General features: G+C 39.5%; 3 protein-coding genes across 5 annotated transcripts in view; all 3 read right to left on the bottom strand.

The window, feature by feature from the left end:
- Positions 1 to 22,234, bottom strand: part of LOC311628140 (uncharacterized protein C4orf54) — a 336,764-nt gene that overhangs the window by 98,997 nt on the left and 215,533 nt on the right. The gene's annotated exons all lie outside the window — the stretch shown is intronic.
- TRMT10A (tRNA methyltransferase 10A) overlaps positions 1 to 22,234 on the bottom strand; it is a 250,251-nt gene that overhangs the window by 98,997 nt on the left and 129,020 nt on the right. The window lies entirely within an intron of this gene.
- Positions 3,171 to 21,368, bottom strand: ADH1C (alcohol dehydrogenase 1C (class I), gamma polypeptide). Its single transcript, XM_084895325.1, has 9 exons — positions 21,230 to 21,368; positions 18,451 to 18,552; positions 16,260 to 16,398; positions 13,815 to 13,902; positions 13,499 to 13,718; positions 10,111 to 10,371; positions 7,417 to 7,552; positions 5,955 to 6,093; positions 3,171 to 3,437 (listed from the first exon to the last, which is right to left on the bottom strand). Exons 1-9 carry the CDS (start codon positions 21,245 to 21,247, stop codon positions 3,413 to 3,415), a joined length of 1,128 nt encoding a protein of 375 aa, XP_084751451.1. The 5' UTR covers positions 21,248 to 21,368; the 3' UTR covers positions 3,171 to 3,412.

Raw genomic sequence — 22,234 nt, 5'->3', positions numbered from 1 at the left:
AGAAATGAAGCAACTTCTGGGTTCTCCTGATGACTGTGATAGGGCTGTGAAGATGGGCTTCCAGGCACTGGGTCCTGAAGGAAAGGAGCTAACCAAGTCCACACATCTGACCATTAATCTCCTCTGAATGGTGAGTGGCCTCCACTGTAGTGCTCCCACCTACTTTTATCCTTGTCCCACTAAAATTAGTTTCTCTTCTTATGCAATGGCCTGTTCCATGAAAATTGCTAGGTACTTGACAGGTAAATAGAATTTAATGTACTTCAATAAAATTGTTACTTTAGAATCTTCTAAAAAAAAAACACACCACATATTGAGGTTATTTGTGCAACAATCAGTTGTTATCAGAATTAAGCAGTCAGGTAGCTAAGAATTAATTATTAAATATAGGCTTGCTCTCACTTTAACTTCTGATTTTCTAGTGATTCTGTCAAATTGACTTTCTAATCTTAGAGCAGCTTGTATGATTTATAAAGCAACAAAGGGTTAATTCAAAGTTGAATTTTTGTTTATTTACTATTTCTGGAGAACCTAAGTCATTGTATTTATTAGAGTGATTAGTTAAAACATCAACATGAAATTCTTTTTCTTAAAACTGGAAATTGTCTTCATCTTGATTAAACTTTTTATAGCTGGCTAAAAATGAGTGTAAGCTGTAAGCATGTACAATTACTTTTTCACAAGAAAATTAATAAACAAATATGGAAATTCTTTTTAAAAATATTTTTTATTGATATTAGAAAGAGGAAAGGAGAGGGAATGAGAAACATCAATAAAAAAGAAACTTTGATTAGCTGCCTACTGCATGCCCCTTACTGGGGATCAGTGCCGAAACCTGGGCATGTGCCCTGACCAGGAATCAAACCAGCAACCTCTTGGTGCACAGGCCTATGCTCAACTAACTGAGCCACACAGGCCAGGGCAAATTGGAAATTCTTGATTCTAGAGTCAGAATTCTCCTTGCTAGAGGCCAGCAGGACACCGGGTCCATGTGCCCCTTACAGGCTTATCAGGATACCACAATCTGGAGTCCCATTTTTATTTTATTTTATTGCATTGCTTTCATTCCATTTTATTGCATTTTAATTTCTTTATTGATTAAGGTATTACATATGTATTCTCATCCCCCCATTTGGAGTCCCATTTTTACATGTTGAGTTCAGCTGTCTCCTTCCCCACCAATTCCAATGTGTACAGAGAGCCAGTGTCCAAAAAACACCCGCCCTCCACCTCTCCACACACCCCATGGAAGAGGGCTGTGCCACTGCCATACCTACCTACATCCTGTTCTCCTCTTGCTCCCCACAACCTGGGCGGGAGGAACGATGAAGCTGGATGTAGGCCTCTGTGCAACCAGCAGAATGGTATGCTCACTATTGTGACATGGGCATTTAGAACCATCTTCTTTTTCTGTGGCTCTCACATCATCAGCACCAAAATAAAAACATTGGAGCACCCAGCTGCATGGACCCAAAGGGACATTCTGCAGCTGCCTGGACCCTCAATATCTCCTTCAGCCTCTTAAAAAACAATTGTACTGTCCCCTGCATTTTCATGGCACTTCATAGTTGAGAAATCTCTCTAATTAGCATCATCTCATCTAAGCTTTCTGAAGCTATAATGGGATAGTAGAATAATTTTTAAAAATAAAAGGTGCAGCCAATTTGGATCAGTGGATAGAGCGTCGGCCTATGGACTGAGGGGTCCCAACTTTGATTCCAGTCCAGGGCATGTACCTTGGGTGAGGGCACATCCCCAGTAGGGTATGTGCAGGAGGCACCTGATCAATGTTTCTCTTTCATTGATGTTTCTAACTCTCTATCCCTCTCCCTTCCTCTCTATAAAAAATCAATAAAATATATTTTAAAAAATAAAGGGTGCAATGGGCTCAGAGAGGTTGAGTAAGTTACAGGAGGCCACAGAGAATTGGGAAATCGCTTATCCTAGTCTGGAGTCCTTTCCATAATACCAAACAAATTATAGACATGGAAACAAATACTCTTTTGGAGAAAGCTAAAATTCCTCATAGGAATAAACTTCCCATTACACATTTAGAGATAAAGCCAAAATGCAAATCTTCCCAATTGTGGAGAAGCACTCACAAACTTACCACAGGCTTTCACATATTTAAAAATATCAAACTAATTGCAGTGTTATCAGCTTAATTTAAGACATGGTATTTAATAGAAAAGTTCTAGATAGAAAATAATTTTTGCAAAATTATACACCAGTATACATGCACACATTTAGAAAACATATTGCTGTTGAAGTTTGTGCCATTTCTTAGTTACCATTTTACATGCTGTGTCCACACCTGCTTCACCCATATACTTTAAGCCACCATATTTTTAATTACCTATGACTCTTTTTCAGTTAATTATAACAAGTAAAATGGTTTAACCAATGAAGCACTTTCGTGAGTAAAAATTCCAGATTTTTAAAATATGTTTCCAAGAATAGTTCAGTTTTTACATTTAATATCAGAACCTCAGAATTATCACGGGCAGCATGAAACTGTTTTTATTTAAAAGAACAATTACATATTAAGAGCAAAGAGTATAAAATCAATAAATATTACCCCCTTGTATCATATAAAATGAGTGTGCCACATTTCCCTAAGAAATTTCCTGCATTTAGACATCCTGGTCCGTAATCACTTAAAAGTCTGAGTGTACCCTTTCCCCGGCAGTTTTTACCTTTGGGCGTTGGTACCTTTCATAGAGAGGAAAACACAGGCAGGGGAAGTAGAGGCAGAAGTAGAAGACTTCAAGCACAAGAGCCCACCAAGTGTGTGCTGGGGACAAGTAAAATGAGGACCTCTTCCACTGGGCCTCAGTGACTAAGGGTGGCAAAGGCACAAAAAGTGCAAGCAGCCAAAGAAATACCTTTCCGCTGAAGCTGGTTTGGCTTAGTGGTAGAGCGTCGGTCTGCGGACTAAAAGGTCCCAGGTTTGATTTCGGTCAAGGGCATGTACCTTGGTTGTGGGCACATCCTCGGTAGGGGGTGTGTGCAAGAGGCAGCTGGTCGATGTTTCTCTCTGATCGACGTTTCTAGCTCTCTATCTCTCTCCCTTTCTCTCTGTTAAAAATCAATAAAATATATTAAAAAAAAAGAAAGAAAGAAAAGAAATACCTTTCCTTAATGGGAAAGATGACACCTAGCAACATGAGTGGAGTGATTAAGAAGAAATATTTATTGGATTCAATTACTCATCTAACTTTCACTTAGATTTTAAAAATATGCCTGAAAAAGATTTTCACATAATTTTTTGTTTCTTCTTTTCCATGGAAACTTCCCACGTGCAATTTATTGACAGCATCTCTGAAGAAAAGAATTATTGATGTTGTTTGTCTGATGCACCAAATGATGAAGGAGCCAGAAGTTAGCTACAAGTGAAGGCCTCTGTATGGTTTCAAAATGTCAGGACAGTGCGGATACTGAAACACAAAATAAAAGATATTAATTATTTTAATATTTATGTAGTTCACACTTTTCCATGTAAGAGTCCAAGGGGCATTTGTTGTGTCTCAGTGAACAGGTGTCTGCATTTCTTGCCTCTCCCTTCCTGTCCCTATGCATGCAAGTCAAAACCTTTACCGGGTTTGGTTTTGTATTTTCTCCAACCTTAAACTCCAACCTAAACATGACTGTCATTTGAGCTTTATAATGAACTAGAAGCCCACTGCATGAATTTGTGCATGGCTAGGATCCTAAGGTGGGTGAGGGCCCAGGACATGATCGGCCCTCAGTGCAGACTGTGGGATTCCCTTGTGGGACCAGTATCTGGATCCATCCTGCTGACGTTTGTGCAGGCTGTGGGGAGCCACCTGGGAGCCACTTTTATAGCCTGTCTTCACTGCAAACTGTCTAGGGAGGGGAAGCGGCTACGGTGACTTAAGTGAACTTCCAGGGGGCCGGTGGCACTGTCAGAATTGTGCTAGTGTCGCTGGTCCATTGGTGCCTGGCCTGTTCTTTGGAGATTGGACCTGCAGGACTGTTGAGGGAGTGGCTGCCACCAGGATGAGTCTGTCAGCAGAGCAGTGCTCCCACTGTGGGAGCATACTGACCTCCAGGGAGAAGCTCCTACATTGAGCATCTGCCCCCTGGTGGTCAGTGTGCATCATAGTAACTGGTCGTTCTGATCATTCCAGTCATTCAGTTGGTTGGTCTCTTAGGCTTTTATATATATAGACTAGATGCCTGATGCATGAAATTCATGCAAGAATAGGCCTTCCGCCGAGACCGGTTTGGCTCAATGGATAGAGCATCGGCTTGAGGACTGAAAGGTCCTGGGTTCGATTCTGGTCAGGGGCATGTACCTTGGTTGGGGGAAAACCCCCAGTGGGGGGTGTGCAAGAGGCAGCTGGTTGATGACTCTCTCTCATCGATGTTTCTAGCTCTCTATCTCTTTCCCTTCCTCTCTGTACAAAATCAATAAAATATATTTAAAAAAAAAAAAAAGAATAGGCCTTCCTTTCCTTGGCTGCTGCCACCAGTTTCCCGTTGGCACCCAGGAGTCTAGCTTCTCTCTGGCCCCAGGCAAGAACCCAGGACTCGGGCTTCCCTGGAAGCCCTGGCTTTGTCTGGAAGGACATCCAATCTATTTCGCATATTATGCTTTTATTATTATAGATTGGGGTTCTCAAAAACATTTTTGAGATCCTCCATGCCTGGCATAATAATGAATTGAAAACAACAATGGGTAATGAGTTCTTGCTATTTGTTACATACTCCATACATATTCCTTGTGCATTTTATCACTTAAACTCAACAATGCTATGATGCAGGCTTTAAAGATTAGAGATTTAAAATTCTGAGATTTAGAGATATTTGTAACTTGCTCTAGGTCACACATCTAGTGCAACTTGCTGGGATTTAAACCTGAAGACAAAATTGTACAAATTACAAGATGTCAAGTAACTTGCCTGAAGGAAGCAATGATGTAATAATAAATGATGAAGACTTAATACAGCTCTAATAAAGTGGTGCTTAAGGAGCCTTGGTAAGAAGATAAAGCTAGAGAGACTTCATTCTTGGGAAGATCAGATTTATAACATTTATACTGCAACTCATGTCCTTTCTTAAAATCATCTTCTGTTGGATAAATACTTTTAGAAAAATGTGTTTATGCCTTTAAAAATTATTTATGTGATATGTTATATCATATTAATATTTAATAATAGAGGCCCAATGCAGGAAGATTTGTGCGAGAATGGGCCTTCCTTTCCCTGGTTGCCAGCACCGCCTTTGCTCCAGCCAGAGCTGCCTTTCTGCCTTCCCACACTGCCCAGAGGCCTGAAGAGGCTGGAACATTGCAGAATGCCTGCATTGTCACCATGGCAACAATGCCACCATCCCACCCCCAGCAGCTATGTGCTTGTGCATGCAAATTAACCCACCATATTTGTTGGGTTAATTTGCATACTCACTCCTGACTGGCTGGTGGATGTCACGAAGGTACAATCAATTTACATCTTTCTCTTTTATTAGTGTAGATAAATACAACAATTATATTAAATGTTACGTTATATTAAAACAATCCCAATGTAGCTCCACCTACTCCTGTATATAATTTGCATTTACAGTCATTAATGTCAACCTTTTAGCTGGCCAGGCAGAGGAGCAGTGACTCCATGTTATGCTTATGTCTGTGGAATTCTGATTCCTTTCCTTAGCAAGGGTGAATGTATTGATATATAAAGATAAATGGCTTTGATCATTTAGACTCACTGTAACCAACATATATAATTTTATTTCAGTAACACTGGAAAGCAAAACAACTGTTCCTAGCTTCTCATAATATGATCTTAAGTGTTTTATATGCAAAGACTGAACTAATAATGGAAAACCAAGAAACTCAAATGTTTTTCTCATACTTTCACCTCTTTTCTCTGTTAACCAACCTTCCCCTCCACCACCACCACCACCACCATAAAAGGAAACTTAAAACCTACCTCTTTCCAGAGCGAAGCAGGTCAAATGCTTCATTTATTTTTTCAAAAGGTAAAACATGGGTTATTAATGGATCCAGTGAAAACTTCTTAGCCATAAACTCACTCACAAGTTTTGGGACAGAATCTTTACTCTTAAAGCCTGAAAAGAACATGACATCATTGTCAGATACAGCCAGGGTTAAGAGAACTGGAGAGGAGATTTTCTGAATGGAATTAAAATGGAAATTCTACTGCTACTCACTTCTACTCAGACTACTATTACTGAGGTCAATGAGAGGCTCAGTGCTTCAATATCCCTTTGCAGTGGTTAGACTTTTTTGTTGTTGTTTTGTTTTGTTTTTGTTACTTAAAAAATTCTGACTATCTGGACTAGGGTCCTTGGTTATTAGCTCTCTTACAAAGACATTATTGTATGCATGGTTATTCCCAAAGTCAAGGAGCAAAATGTGCAACTGTCTAGACTTGGACAATGAGAATAAACATGGATTGTTGCTATGGATTTTCTGCATTCTTCTGGGTATATTCCATGCCTTGTGCAGTCACATGTATAAAGAGAAGTGGTGCTGAAAGACCCTAGTTTATGGGGACACCAGAAAAGCCTGTCTTGGAAATGTGTGTATTAGTTCTTCTTCTAGTTAATTTGGAGCATATAAATACAAATTACTTTATTTTAATTACATTGGTTTTTAAAAACTCACATTGGCACTTGATAAAGGGAAGAAATCCTACATAATAAAAACCTAATATGCAAGTGTCTGGTTGTCTGATGACTGTTCAACTGTTCAACCAATCAAAGGGTAATATGCTAATGATATGCTAAGGCCACTCAGTTCTCACTATGATGAACACTGCCCACAGGGGGCAGACTTTTGACTGGTTGACCAGTTGCTATGCCATGCACTGACCATCAGGGGGTAGGCCTCTGACTGACATGGTAAGCTTGCTGCTGGGATCTGATTGGGACTGAGCAAGACAGGACAAACATTCCCAGGGGCCCTCTTGTGGTCTGTTCCCAGCTGGCTAAATTCCCGTGTCCCTCCCCATTTGGTGATCATTGGGACTAGGTGAGACAGCTGGACACACCCTGGAGCTCTACTGTGGGTGGTCTCTCTCCTGCCCTAATTGTGCACTGGTGGGGTCCCTTGGCCTGGCCTGCACCTCTCGTAATCTGGGACCCCTCGGGGGATGTCTGGGATGTATGAGAGCCAGTTTCAGCCCAATCCTCAGGCCACGCCCCTTGGGAGGGTGCCAGACACAGGGCTCATGGCTGGTGAGCAGCACAAGACTCTCCCAATTGGACTGATTGGGCATAGTGGAGCCGCAGTTAGGAACTGTAGGAGGTTTCTGCCTGATTCCTGCAGGCCACCTAGAGGGAGCCCACCCATGCACAAATTAGTGCACCAGGCCTCTAATCAAATGATAAATGTTAATAAAAATTCATTCTTTGAGCCTAAATACATACCACCAAAAACTGCTCCTTTCCAGGTACGCCCACTCAATAGCAGCATGGGGTTCATGGAGAGATTTTGGGAATCAGGAGGTACTCCTACAATGACGCTTATGCCATATGCCTCCTGACAGCTTGCCAAGGCAGCCTCCTGGAATAAAATTAATATTTGGCATCATGAATCCTCATTCATGATACACAGAATCACGTAATATTGATTTAGCTAGATTGCACACATGTGGAGGGAAGATATTATGTTTATGGCTTCTTCAATCCCTATACACCCAGAATAGTGCTTTAGAAAATGCCCATAAAACACTTTTTGAATGAGACCATGGATGAATAAATTTGTATACACTCTTAATTCTTCCTTAATAATGTAACGAAGAGGCAAACATCATTACAAATATATCTACTTAAAGTCTGATTCCACAAATACAAGTAATGTTTGTCATCACATGACTCTGAGGCAAAAAATGAGTAGGTTTACTCATTTTTATTTGTTTATCAAATAGATATTTTGAACTCAGTACTTTGAAATCAGGTGTTTTGATGGTGAACAAGATATAAGGTCAATGATATCATCATAATTTCTCACTTGCCCTCTTGATGATCTCCCCTTTTCATGTTTCCCTACATTACTATTCATTTCTAATGTGGACATTTTTTCTGATTTCTGTATTTTTCTCAGCTTTGTTGAGGTCTAATTGCCAAATAAAAATTGTATAAATGTAGGTTATACAATGTTATTTTTAGGGGCTACAATATGATTATTTAACATACATATGCAACATGAAATCATTATCATACTCTAATTGACATATCCATGGTTACTATTTTCTTTTCTATAGTAAGAACACTTAAGATCTATTCCCTTTGCAAACTTGAAGATTAGAATACAATATTACTGACTATAATCACTATGCTGTACATTGCAAGCTGACTTCACCCATCTTATAACTGAAAGTTAGTACCCTTTTACCAACATTTCCTACCCAGTCCCAGCCCTGGTAACCACCACTGTACTCAATGGTTATAAGATTTCAACTTTATTCCACATATAAAGGAGATCATAAAGTATTTTCTGTCTCTGTGTGGCTTATTTTACTTAGCGTAATGTCCCCAGCTTTACCTATGTTGTTGAAAATGGCAGAATGATCCTCTTTTTATGGCTGAATAATAAGCCACTATATACATATCACCATTTCTTTATTCATTCATCAATTGACAGACACTGAAGTTATTTTCACATTTTGACTATTGTGAATCCGCTGCAGTAAACATAGGGGTGCAGATACCTATTTGAGGTAGTGATTTTGTTTTCTTGGAATGTATACCTAGAAATGGGGTTACTAGATCATATGGTAGTTTTATTTTTTATTTCCTAAGGACCCGCTATTCTGCTTTTCAGAATGCTGAACCACTTTACATTCCCACTAACAGTGCACAAGGGTTGCCTTGTCCCCACATCCCCGCCAACACCGTTTCTTGACCCTTTGATAGCAGCCATCCTACCAGGAGTGGTGAGGTGTTGGCTCTGTAATTGTGACTTGCACTGCCCTGATAATTAATGATGGTGAGCACTTTTTAACATTCCCGCTGCACTGAAATGAACATGTTTTAAATGGGCTTTTACCTCCCCCAAGCCTTCCTCTTCCAGTCAGGGTTTCAAACATGTTGTAGTAGGACACTTTGTCAGGATCCCACAGAGATATATGCTGATTAGTCCTTTGATTTTGGAGTATGACATCTGGACAACCGGGTGACCTTGGGACATGGGGTTACCAGACATTTGGTGCTTTCAAATAAAGTAACAATCAATCTGCGTGAGGACTTGGAAGGCATTTAGCTGGAGAGGTTTTCCTCATGGTAATTGGTCGTGTGTGTAAGGATTTGAAAGCAATATTCTGCATGCTGTAGAGATGATGGAAGCACTGCATCACTGAGAACACTGTTTCCCATCAGTAGCACCAGATAACAGTTATTAGGACTTTCCCACCAGATAACAGTTATTAGGACTTTCCCACTAGATAACAGTTATTAGGAGCTTTCCACTGGACAAGTGGCACTGGGCTAGTGTTTTACGTGCATTGTCTCATGTAATCCATCGCTATGAGATATGTATTTCTTAAACATTTTGGTGAAAAATCTGTTGACTTTTAAAAGTATTCAGTCTAACACATAGATTTGGTGCTTAATATGTGTGCCAGGAACAGTGCTGTATGCTGTGGTAAATGGGGCATGTTTTATGTTAATAAAATGATAACTTTCTTTAAATTTCTCATTATTTCCTTTGAGCATCTTGTGGTTTATGAAAAAATTCAGAAGTCATTAAACAAAAATTATTAAACCATTTTGTTTAAAAATGTGAGGAGAAATTGAAAAATAAAAATTTTCAATGTGAGAATAGCATTAGTATTATTTATATTTACTTGAGATCGAATATTTTAAACTAAAAATTAACAAAGTAAATTTTAAGTTGTCTAATACTCAAATGGAAATACTCCTTGAGATACATTTTTTAGTTCATGAAATGAAACATTTTTTATAATAATACATTCAATAATCCAGTTACTAATTAGGAGATCAAAAATAATTGTTCATAGATTGAAAAATATTCTGTACATATAATATTTATATTCTATTGCCTAAAAACACACTCCAGAATGTGGAAACACGTATTTCCAGGCATCCCATGTACCTACATACCATGGTGTCAAGCCGACCAATGACTTCAAAGGAAAAATCCACTCCTCCACCGCTCATTTCCTTCAGCACCTCGTGGATGGGTTTCTTGAAGTCATGTGGGCTGATGCACTCAGTGGCACCCACTTGCTTTGCCTTTGCATATTTGTCTTTGTTGATGTCCACCCCAATGATCCTAGCTGCGCCGGCCGCTTTACAGCCCATGACAACAGACAGGCCGACTCCTCCAAGGCCAAACACCGCACAGGTGGAGCCTGGGGTCACCTGTGTTTCAGAGAATGCAAAAAATGAGTTAAGTAATGATTACTGAAAAGACGAATTAAGTAATGATTGTTGCAAAAATGAATTAAGAAATGATTAAGTAATGATTGTTGGAAATGAATTAAGTAATGATTGCTGGAAAGTGCCAGTGCTGTATAAAGTGTCCTGTCTTATCCACTATGAGGACTAATCACATTCTTATGTCCAACTTGCTGTCAAAACCTGTTTGGGCTTCAGTTGCTTCATATTTAAATTGAGGGATTTGAACCAGATCAGTGCTCCTCAAACTTTTCCAGACATTAGGACCCGCCCGCCCCTGAGGAGCTTTAAAACCTCTCAATGGTCAGGTCACAGCCCACAACCATTACATCAGAATCTCTGCAGGTGTGTCTGGTTCCCAGGTAATTCCAATGGAAAGAAAGCCCAGGCTGGGAGTCAGTGGGTTGGATGATCTCTGAGCTCTAAATGCCAATGACTCCCATCTTGAAGAGAATCTAGTGGCTGAAGTCCATTGACAGGCTTCCGTCAACTGTACATACTCAGAAGCAATTCTTGAAAATAAAATAAGTGGGAAAGGTTATTCCAGGAGAGCACAAATAATCTAATTAAACTCTCAGTGATCAACTGCTTGTTTCATTAGCTTTAGTAGTCATGGCCAGTACAATGAGAATAGAAATTAGCTGTAAGGCAGAGAAGAGTTATTCTCAGCTTCAAGTCAATCCTAAAAACCAGGGAAATGTAACTGGAAACTTTATTACAGCTTGAGACCAATGTGATCTTAGTGGGTCTTTATCTTTGCTTTTTAAAAATACACTAATGAACAATAATGCAATAAAAGTTGGCCTACATTCTAATAATGGATGAAATTCATTTTCATGAATGCCCTTGCCTTCTGCTCTGTGTGCAGGCTCAGTTAGACCACCTGCTCAGATAGAGGAGGCAATTGCACAAGAGTCACAGAAATTTGAAAAACATGTGCTCTCAGTTGTTGAAATTGGCTAGGGACTGTTTAATACACCCAGTCAGCTAGAGGAGCCAGCCTTCAGATTGGGTAAAATATTCCTTCTGTCCCAAGTCATCAAGCATTCTCTGGGGTACTACATTAATTTTTACTTTACTTTAAGAAGTATGAGACTTGTGACTGTGATTTTAAAATGCAGGTAATTATATATTACTAGAGGCCCAGTACATGGATTTGTGCACATTGAAAGGAAATTAATTAGAAGGTGGCTGGTGGGCAGGACTGGGCAAGAAGTTTCAGACATACTCTGGAGCCAACCTCCGATGGTCCCTCCCCGCCAGCCACCAGTGGGGTGGTGCCAGGGCCTGAAGGGCACTGCAGAGTGAGCAGGGTCCCTCTGGCAGGTAGGGTCCCTCAGCCTGGCCTGTGGGGATTGGGCTGAAACTGGCAGTCCAATCTCCCCTAAAGGGTCCCAGAGTGCGAAAGGGCACTCTGCAAAGTTGCTGTCGCTTGGCAACTCCTGCATTGTGTCTGCCCCCTGGTGGTTATAGTTACTGGTCAGATGGTCAAATGGTTGGACAGTTGCTTATGCTTTTATATATAGAGGCTCAGTGCATGACATTCATGTACTTGGAGGGTGGGGTCCCTCAGCCCAGCCTATGCCATTTCACAGTCAGCAACCCAGGCATGTGCCCTAAGCCCAGCTTATGGCTCAGCCGGGGGAGCACACTGACCACCAGGGACCAGCTTCTGCATTGAGCATCTGCCCCCTGGTGGTCAGTATGCATCATAGTGACTGGTCATTCCACCGTTGATTAGCATATTACTCTTTTATTATATAGGACTGGAGGCGTGGTGGTGGGGAGCGCGTTGTGTCCTTCAGCCCAGCTTGTACCCTCTCCAATCTGGGACCCCCTCAAGGGATGTTTGACTGCCCATTTAGGCCTGAACCCATGGGTTGACTCTGACCAACAGCTGAACATACCTCTCACAACCCAGGACTGCCTGCCTGCCTTATTTCCCCTAACCACTTTCCTGCCAGCCTGATTAACTCCTAACTGCTCCCCAGCAGGCCCAGTTGCCCCTAACTGCCCTTCCCTGCAGGCCTGGTTGCCTTCAACTGCCCTACTTTGCTAGTCTGGTCACCCTTAACTGCCTTGCAGGCCTGGTCCCTCCCAACAGCCCTCCCCTGCTGGCCTGATCACCCACAACTATCTTTTCCTGTCAGCCATCTTGTGGTGGCCATCTTGTGTGTGGGAGTGATGGTCAACTTGCATATCACCTCTTTATTATATAGGATGGTTTAAGATGCTGTAGGAGAAAGACATGCTAGTTGCACCATAAGATTTTGTAGGAGAAATACATGCTAGTTGCACCAAATAGCATTATGGATCTGGGCCTACTAGATTTCCAACCTTTTGTGAAGAGGGGCCTTTAAACAATTTTTCCTTCAAATCTACCACCTCTAAAGTGTGTGTGTGTGTGTGTGTGTGTGTGTGTGTGTGTGTGTATGTGTATGTCCGTGGCAGTGGAGGAGATGAAGCAGTGAGATCCCCTAATGAGTGCAATATATGCATAATGCATCACAGTAGCTTCCTTGCTTTCCTCATAGGGTTCCACAGGGCAGGTATGTTGGTGATGCTTGGTCTGGATGTGTATCAGGTAAGGTTTTGGAATCTACTGCTGATCCTCATTCTGGGAGTAGAGGGTCCATGGACTAGATGTCCCTCAAAGGTAACTCTTTCATTTCATTTCCTTTTGCTGCCTCAGGACCTAGAGGGACTCACTGTGCCTGGTGCAAGTTTGTGTTGACTCACCGTAGAAAAAATGACTAGATAAGGTCCGAGCTCTAAAATTTAGTAATCCCATAAAGAACAAATATAGAAAAACAATGATTGAAAATGTCACCTTTGCTTTTTCTTCACTAATTATCAACAGCTTTTTCACTTTTTATAAACAGATTAAATTTCTAATTTATGCTCTTAATTTTTCTAAGTGCATTTTCTACTCATAATCGACACTATAGTCTATGAAATATATCAATGTTATTGTGGTAGTGGGAGGGGGGAAATCTATGTAGAATGACTTCTGACTCTTGTGAGAAATCACTTCCCTTTTTGTTTCTGACAGCCCCAGTGCGACTGGTTTATCATCTGTTGTCATTCCTACCTTGGCAACTTTCACTGCAGACCCATAGCCAGTTGTGAATCCACAGCCAATGAGACAGACTTTCTCTAGTGGTGAGGCTGCATCAATTTTGGCCACTGAGATCTCGTCCAGCACTGTGTACTGGGCGAAGGTGCTGGTGCCAAGGAAGTGGTTGATGGGCTTCCCTTTGCAGGTGAACCTGGTAGTACCATCCTGCATGGTCCCGCGAGGCATGCTCAGACTGGCCAGTGCAAAACACAGACACACAAGGGCATGAGACACGTGCATAACAGTGTGTAAATTCATTGGCTATGTAAGGAGAGTAAGGGAAACTTACTCATTTTTCACGCAGAAGTTGCCTTCTGGATGTTTACAAACGTTGCATTTTCCACACTGGGGAGTAAAGAGTGGAATGACTTTATCACCTGGAGTGGGATAAAGCAAATTCTTATTTAATTTCTATGCAGGAATGAATAGAGTGAGCACTTAAAGCTTATGGTGTGGATTAGAGGCAGTCGTCTTTGAACAGTCTCTCAGAAACAGGATCCAGGCACCATGATGTCGTTGGTCATTGCCTGGCAGCATTGTTACTGGTTTGGGTTTGTGTGTGCCTGAAGACTGCCAAAGAGGACATGTGACTGTGGGAAACTACGTGGATTTTAAAGTATTTCCACTGCATTAGTGGTTATCTTTTATTCCGCGCCCTTTCTCTTGGTGACTTTGCATCTCACTTAATTTAATAATTAAATCTCAAATGTATTCACTGTAAGTGTGTATATATATATATATATATATATATATATATATATATATATATATATATAAATTTTAGTTATGAGAGGCTGCCATGGGATTACTAGATGTTAGGGACAGCTAGTATTTTGTAATAGTTTGGGATACAGTAAAAATGAGAATTTTGACAACCATTCATGGCTTTTCAAAGTGACTGCTTATACCCTGGCTGGTTTAGCTCAATGGATATAGCGTTGACCTGCGGACTAAAGGGTCCCAGGTTCAGGCACGTGCCCTGGTTGCTGATTGGATCCCCAGTGAGTGCAGGAGGCAGCCAATGAGGCATTTATTTTTCTATCTCTCTCTCTCCCTCGTCCTTCCTTTCTGAAATTAATAAAAATATATTTTAAAAATTAAGAAGACACAAAGTGACTGCTTATTTTTACTATAAAATGAGTTTCTATTTTTTTAAATTTTAATTTCTTAAAGGAAATATAATTAGAATGTGACAAAAAGAACTAAAGAAATTACTTTGAAAATCTCAACCCTCAACAATGAGTTAGGCACTTTCTTTTAGAAGGAGAGCTGATTTTTAAATGTTTTTAGCTGATAACTTGATTTGTGAATTATTTATTTTGCTTGCTATGGTGGAGGGAGCTGGGGTGAAAGTAAAAGTGTCATTTATTGTTAATTTAGTTCTAAGTAAAGGAAACACTAAGAGCTGAAACTCAAACCAGATCATATATTTTAATATTTTCTCTCAACAATTTAAATATGTATTTGGCAATGGGGGAGGTCAAATCTACTGGCTAGTTATTATTATTAGTTTTTTAGAATTAAACATCATTTTTTACTTTCAACTAGCTATTCTACATATCCTCAAAACCTACAAAAGTTGTTAGGCCATAACATTTAATAGATAAACTTTATATGGATATTATAGCATGAAAATTTTATATTTATTCACTCTTTACTGCTAAAAATATTTATGTACTAGAAGCCTGGTGCACAAAATTTATGCACGGGATGGGGGTATCCCTCAGACTGGCTTGTACCCTCTCCAATCTGGGACCCTTGGCGGGATGTCTGACTGCTGGGTTAGGCCTAATCCTGCAGTTGGACATCCCTCTCACAATTCTGGACAACTTGTTCCTAAACACTCGCCTGCCTGCCTGCCTGCCTGCCTGATTGCCCCCTAACTGCTCCCCTGCTGGCCTGATCCCCTGCCAGTCTGATCACCCCAACTGCCCTCCCCTGCCAGTCATCATGTGATAACCATCTTGTGATGATGTGAGGGTGTCACTCAAGGGCTTGAGGACCTCCGAGGCTTTTATTAGCATAGATATTTATGCACAATACAATTAAGACAAAATAAATATTAAGGATAAACTAGTACTCTGTAACCAGTCATATTTAGCCATGGTTAAATGTAGTAAAACAGATATTATTTATTGCAGGGCCTTCTGCCAGTTCTCTCCCTTTCTTATAATTAGTCGGTGTCATTCACTCTGTGCTCAAGAAGGAAGGACAGACTGGAAGGGAAAACCAGTGCATGGGTTCCAATTCCCTCCTAGAGGAGATCATGTTGATTCAGTCAGGGTCTCAGGCTCCCCATTCTGGGAAGTCAGCACTGAACAGTTCCCTTACACTGACCTACAGGCTCAGCACACAGACTTAGATGTTTTTCCTGTGTCCCATTTATAGTTCTTTTTGGACCCGAGAGAAGACACTGCTCAGCAACACTGAAATGGAAATTATTTCAAGGAACTCAGGTAGTGGGTCCTTTTTGATCCTAATGTATCCCAAGGCTCTAACCTGGTGGAGGACATACAGCAGGTACTCAACAAATTCTTGCTGAAGGAGAGAACGCAGGAGTGCATGAATACATACATGTCTGAGGCAGAAAGGGGTCAGAAATGTAGGACACCTCCGTTCAAGCCCTGGCTCTGCTGCTGCCCTGTCTTGAATCTCTCTTTGCTTCAGTTTCGTCCTCGAGGCTGGGCGATCTTGGGGTCCTGAATAGTACCTTCTCCAAGTAGGAGTTCTATACCTGGCTTTACTGTAGTCACCCCTTCTCCAATGCTCTCCACAATGCCAGCTGCCTCATGGCCTACGATCACAGGAAGAGGTGTGACAAAGGCTCCATTAACCGCATGGTCATCTGACCGACAGACTCCGGTGGCCACCATCTGCAGAGTAAAGGGAAGATAATTAGGTTCAGAAAAATTGTGACCCTCATATGGACTTCACATGCCTCATTTCCTGAAGTTGGACTTCTGAAGAGTTTTCGAGGATTTTGCTAAAAATCTCTACTTTTCCCAAATATATAAAAACCTGTTTCTCAAGATTACCTCAGTTAAAAACCCTCCTATACTTTCCTCCCTTGCCTTAGGCAAATCAGAGTAATTTATAAAATAATTATTTTTCAAATATTTAAGTCTTACATAATAAATAAGAATTTATCCATTTTTATAGAAGTAGAAACTATAGATTAGCAGCAAGAAAATTAAGTCAGTTAAATTCCACTGTGTAATGCTAATTGATTTTGAAATCTTGGGGGGGAAAAATCTTCTTTTGCACTTTTTCCTGTATAAGAACATCATTTTTTAAATTTTATTCTTGTGAAAGAATTTTAATCTAAAATGGAACTGAAGAATATAAAGACAAAAATCTCATCTCTGTGCCATCAGGAAAGCAAAACACAAGGACTAAGAAATCAATTTTCTGTAAATGCCAGATTTATGGAAAACTGATAATATTAGAATTTTCCTATATGATAAAGAGTTGTCAGGAGTTGCCACATATCAACCTTTGGGAAATTTTGAACTAAAATGACTCTGGTAGGATTCATCTCACAAAATAAGCTGAATTGAGCTTTATTTGTATGACTGGATTTGTTTTTTTTCTCCACGAGAAATTTCCAACATGTGTGTCCATTTGTTTTTGTTTCAAAGATAAAAAAATGTTTAATGAGATCAAAATAAAAGAATACATGGCTGAAATATTATTATCAGATTAATAAAAATTCAAGGCCCAAACTAATTAAATGAGAAAAAAAATATTGTATAATAATAAAAAATACATTATTTTAATAAATATACTATTATATATAATAAAGAGATAATATGCAAATTGACCATCACTCCAACACACAAGATGGCTGCCCCCATATGGTCAAAGATGACCTCCCCTATGTGGACAAAAGATTGCCACAACAAGATGGCCAGCAGGGGAAGGCAGTTGTGGACAATTAGACCAGAAGGGGAGGGTAGTTGGGAGGGACCAGGCCAGTAAGGGAGAGCAGTAGTGGGAAATCAGATCTGTAAGGGAAGGCAGTTAGGGGTTACCAGGCTAGCAGAGGAGGGCATTTGGGGGTGACCAGGCCTCCAGGGGAGGGCAGGTAGGGGTGACCAGGCCAGCAGAGGAGGGTAATTAGGGGCAATTGAGCCAGGAGGGGAGCAGTTAGGTGTCAATTAAGCTGGCAGGAGAGTGGTTAGGGGGTGATCAGGCTGGCAGGCAGAAGTGGTTAGGGGCAATCAGGAAGGCAGGCAGGTAAGCAGTTGGGAGCCAACAGTCCCTGATTGTGAGAGGGGTCCCAGATTGAGAGGGTGCAGGCTAGTCTGAGGGACCCCCATCCCTCATGTCCCATGCATGAATTTTATGCATTGTCCCTCTCTCTCTCTCTCTCTCTCTCTCTCTCTCTCTCTCTCTCTCTCTCCCCCCCCCCCCCATGGACTGGCCTATAGCTTGCTACAATTTGCATGTTCCAAATAGCAACTAACTACTCTTTTATTCTTGAATAAAATATTCTTTTTTACCGACTCAGTTTACCTCTTTATTGAGGTTCACATTAGGATTATACTGTACATACTATCTGTTCTATTTTTAAAAGTTTAGCAGTTTGTATTTTTATCTTTCCTTGACAAGAAATGTAATTTCCACTGTTTGGATTACCTAGGGCACTTATCTAGGTTTCCTGGTTCTATCCTTCATTGGGTCATTTAGCAACCAATTGATCTCTCTCTCTCTCTCTCTCTCTCTCTCTCCTTCCCTCCCTCCCTCTCTCCCTCCCTCCCTCCCTCCCCATTTTCCTCTCTCTCCAATCAATGAACAAACAAACACATCCTTGCATGAGGATTAAAATTAAGTGCTTCTTAATAAACTTTTTGTTATTTCCTTTTGTAATATTCTCTGATTTTTCTTATACCTAAAATTCAATAGAAGTGAAAAAAGTGTTTCACCTTTATACGAACTTCATGAGCCTTAGGAGGTGCTACCTCCACCTCCTCAATGGAAAAGGGTTTCTTTAACTCCCATAGCACAGCTGCTTTGCATTTAATTACCTGGAAATTGAACAGAAAGATGACACAAGTGCTTATCCACTCCTGAAGTTAGGGATTGTGACTTCATATTTTTATATGCAACATCTAGTCCCATGTTTGGAATCTAATAAATGTTATATAGAAATGGAAAACTTCTGATTTGCAAAGAGAATGAAAAAACATTTTTAAAAAGTGTAAAGTAATAACATAAAGAAATATAAATAGAATTAACTATAATGAAGCATTGAGATAAAATGGAATATATTCTTTTAGGTCATCCTTATGTTGTTGTTTTTTCCAAGGGTTGTTTATTTGTGATATTTCCTAATGAAGTCGGTCCTGAAATTGGTTGTTTGCCCACAAATGTTGGCTTGTAATGAAGCTTTAAATCAAAATTATTTCACTGATAGAATCACTTGTTTGATCACATAAAATCTCTTGCTCAATTCTCTGCTTAAGCCCCAAAGAACTCCAGTGCATACTTGCCTCCCTGCATAGGTGAATTCTCTTTCTTCTTGCTTGACCTCCTCCTCTGATTTTCTCTCCCCACTACGTCTGTGTGCTACTATATAGTTTGCATGACTCATTTGAAAGTGAGCTTTGGCAACTCGGTTTTCTTCTCTAATTTATGTGTAGCTATTTTTTCCAGATTAGATGTGAGCCAAAAAGCACAGAGGTTACAGCTGTACACACACACACACACACACACACACACACACACACTTACCCACATATTCATACATATATTTAAAAGTGGGATAACTGTGTGTTTGACTTTTTAATCCAGCATGTTATCCATAGATGTTCTTTAAAATTAAAGTTGAACATTTATTTTTAGTACTTGAGAATGTAATATAAAACCTGTCTTTATTGTTATAAGTTTATACATTTGAGATCTTTTTGCTAGATAGAAAATTATGTAATAATTTTACTTATGAATTTTAAATTCACAATTGTAAATATAATTTTAAAAGTCAATTGAAAATTAATTGACTTTTGCAAATTAATTTTCATTATTTATATGTCAAATTCTCTCACTTTTCCGAGTGTTTGTCATGATCAATATCACAATAAATATGAGAGTACTTAGAAATAATACACTAATAGGTCATAGGTCCTGATTATCAGGTGCTCATTTAATGAGCAGGCACACCTTGGCCAATGCTGAATGAGTTACATCTTGATCTTTAAAGCCCTGAGGGCAGTATTATTAAGTTATTAGTCTATTTTATAGATGGCCAAGTTGAGGCTCAATTGACTTAGTATCTGACTGAGTAATTTTTGCAGAGTCACAAAGTTTCCTGCCCAGAGAATTAAGATCAATCCAACTTTATCTTTTCACCAACCTATGATAGTAAAATATTAACCAAAGTTTAAATAACAACATTAGTAGTCGTTACTAACATTTGTTGAATTATTTCTATGTTCCAGGCCCTATCCTAAGTGCTAAGGATTATTAATTTGTTACATTCTCACAACTATCTTATGAAGCAGGTGTTATTATGATTATTGTTTTGCAGTTGAGGAAAATATAATACAGGAAGAATAAAAAGAAGTGTTACCACAAAGCTGAAAGCTTTGGATGTTGCCCCGGAGGGGGAAGAACTGATTGCTTAGCATTTGCTGTTCTCATGAATATATTTGTTTTACCCATTTGCTCTCTGAACTCATTATTTCTTCCAAGCTGAGTTTTGACAAATTTATTTTTAATTTTTTCTAACTTTTCATTTGGAATGTAATTTGCCATCACAAAGGTTAATCAGTAACAAATGCAAATAGAATTGAAATGAAAAAACTGACAATTGGCTTCCTTCAGATTTCCAACAAATCGTATTGACATATAGCCCTATTATATAACACAGGGTGTGTAGAAATCTCAGAAACTTTCAATTGTGTTATCATAGCAAAATATTAGAGTGTGTGGTCCACTCCTAATACAACAAATATACTGGACATTTTTTGGGACTGAGAAATTAAATGATGTGAGTTGATTATATTGAATGATCACATGCATTTCTCTGCACTTGTAAGCACATTGAAGAAGTAAAAAGATCTATGAAAGATCTAGAAGCAAATATCCCTGTTCCTACCACTAATAAGTGATTCAAACTATATCAGTATTAATTTTTGATAAAATCATGTTGACTTTTGTATGGAAATGATATTTTTCTATAAGATTTCTATGAAAATTTCCTGGATTGAGTCATCATAGTACCCTTTAAAATTAGAATTTGCATGTTGATGTTGTTGGCTTGTTTAATCTTGATGATTCTAATGCTTTGAGATCAATAAAACTTATGTCAGACTTAACTTTCCTCATGTGTTTATAAAAAAATATATGATTACAAAAAATAATGTTAAATTTTTAATATAAAGTTAAATTATTGATTAAAATATTTCTAACTTTATATTTTTCAAATTATTCATGATTGGCTGTAACTACTACCTATTTATTTAATATGCAAAATAAAAGCTTTAATAGGTACAGAAGCTGTACATTCTTTTAAAGATATTTAGCAACAACCTATTTCAATTCTGGTTCAATATACATTGCATAACAAAGAATACATTCTGTGTTATATTTCAGTTTATATGGTTTCTAATTTAGATATAAATTTTAAATTCTCATCAAATACTATTTCTTTTTGTGTATTATCTAATGAGAATATATTTTCAAAAATTAAAAAGAAATGCTTACTTTTCCTGCTGTGCTCATGTTTCTGTTCTTTCTGCAGGCCAGGAGGTGGATGGATTCTGTCAGACCCTTTCCTACTCGATTACATGAAGCAGATATGTTGCACAGATGTTTTATTTGCTTGAGCAACACCCAGTTCCACACACGTGATCTGCTGTGTTTAAGACACACCCATAACTTTATTCTCAAACCATGTCATATCAGAAAGAAAGAGGCACTAAGCCAGCCCCCAGACCTGGACTTTGTAATATGCCAATTACAGGTCAAGCGTGTTTTCTTTAGTTAAATATTTCTCTACATATAAACTTAATCTCTCTCCCACATTTTTCTGGATTACACATTTATTCTCTCTCAGTCCCCTATTTCCCATTTGTGTGAACTAAGCTGCAACTTCTAACCCTCATGCTGCAGTTAGAAAGGAGGAGCAGTAAGGAAGCAGCACAAATGACATAGGACAGAGAGAAGTACAAGGCAGAGGGATGTGTTTGCCCCAGCACCCTCCTCCTCTTTATAGCAGAGATGGCAGCACCAGTCAGTCACAGCAAAGGGGCTCATGGCCCTGGCATTTCTGCTCTACTCAATAGCTAACAGCACTGACTGAGCTCCTCCCTGTTGCAGGCATTCAGTAGGGTACACTGGGGTGGCAGGGAGGGATAAGGATGGCCTCTACCTCTGCCTACAGGCAGTATGGCGTAATGCTTATGATATGACCTTGGATTCAAGGCAGACCCTATCTTTACTAGCTGCGTGAACTTGCCCTTATTTGTAAAATAATAGAATAATAGTATCACCTCAAAGCATTGTTTGTTGAACCAATGAGACAAGCTCTTTAAAAGGCCAAGGTACCTGGCAGATAGGACAGTCTTCAATAAATATTAGCTACAATGATTACCCATAAAGAAAGCTCACAACCTATGGCAAAAAGGACAGGCAAACAAGTCAGACCATCGGGATGTGCTGTTTCAAAGGGAGGGCACCTGACTGAAGGACTCAAAGGAGGCTTTGTGG

The sequence above is a fragment of the Pipistrellus hanaki genome, assembly GCF_964339955.1.
Source record: "Pipistrellus hanaki genome assembly, chromosome: 1".
NCBI classification, from domain to species: domain Eukaryota; kingdom Metazoa; phylum Chordata; class Mammalia; order Chiroptera; family Vespertilionidae; genus Pipistrellus; species Pipistrellus hanaki.
This window is presented reverse-complemented; position numbering and strand designations above follow the sequence as displayed.